Raw genomic sequence first — 476 nt, 5'->3', positions numbered from 1 at the left:
TAATTCTGCCCAGTGTGTGGATGCTATGGATATTAAGGTCCTTCTGGATCTTTTATTGACAATGCTCTGAGGATCCCTCATTAGGAAGAGACCTTGAGGTAAAAAAAGACATCGATGCAGGCGCTGTGGAGTTTTATTGGCTACAAAACAGATACACAATGATGGGGATCTAAAGATTGTAGTAAGAGAGTAGAGCTTTAAGCTCATGTATTCATATTTTGATTCAAAAGGTGCAGCAGTATATTAAGATCACTATGGAATGTCTGGTGAGATTGTTACAGAGTGGAAAAAAAAAAGCTCCTGAGTTAGACAACTCCAAGGATACCTCTTAGGACCCACATATTTGTGTCTGGGCAAGGACTTTTCATTGGGGAAAAATAAGTTTTATAATGGGCAGAAACTTTTATTGGCCTCATGCATACTTTTGGATCTCTTTCACTTGAGAATAAATTATTCTTCCATTGATGCTCTCCTGT

The 476-nt window shown here is 38.2% G+C and overlaps 1 protein-coding gene across 1 annotated transcript in view; it reads right to left on the bottom strand.

Moving 5' to 3' along the window:
- Positions 1–249: 249 nt before the first annotated feature.
- The window catches only part of KRT23 (keratin 23), a 13,142-nt gene continuing 12,915 nt past the window's right edge, over positions 250–476 (bottom strand). Inside the window, exon 9 of the mRNA XM_015599101.1 lies at positions 250–472. Within this exon, the coding sequence (XP_015454587.1) occupies positions 413–472 (60 nt within the window). The 3' untranslated portion in view covers positions 250–412. The remainder of the gene's footprint in view (positions 473–476) is intronic.

Source organism: Pteropus alecto, unplaced genomic scaffold (assembly GCF_000325575.1).
Source record: "Pteropus alecto unplaced genomic scaffold, ASM32557v1 scaffold98, whole genome shotgun sequence".
Classification (NCBI taxonomy): domain Eukaryota; kingdom Metazoa; phylum Chordata; class Mammalia; order Chiroptera; family Pteropodidae; genus Pteropus; species Pteropus alecto.
Note: the sequence above shows the minus strand (reverse complement) of the source record. Positions and strands in the feature narration are given on the sequence as shown.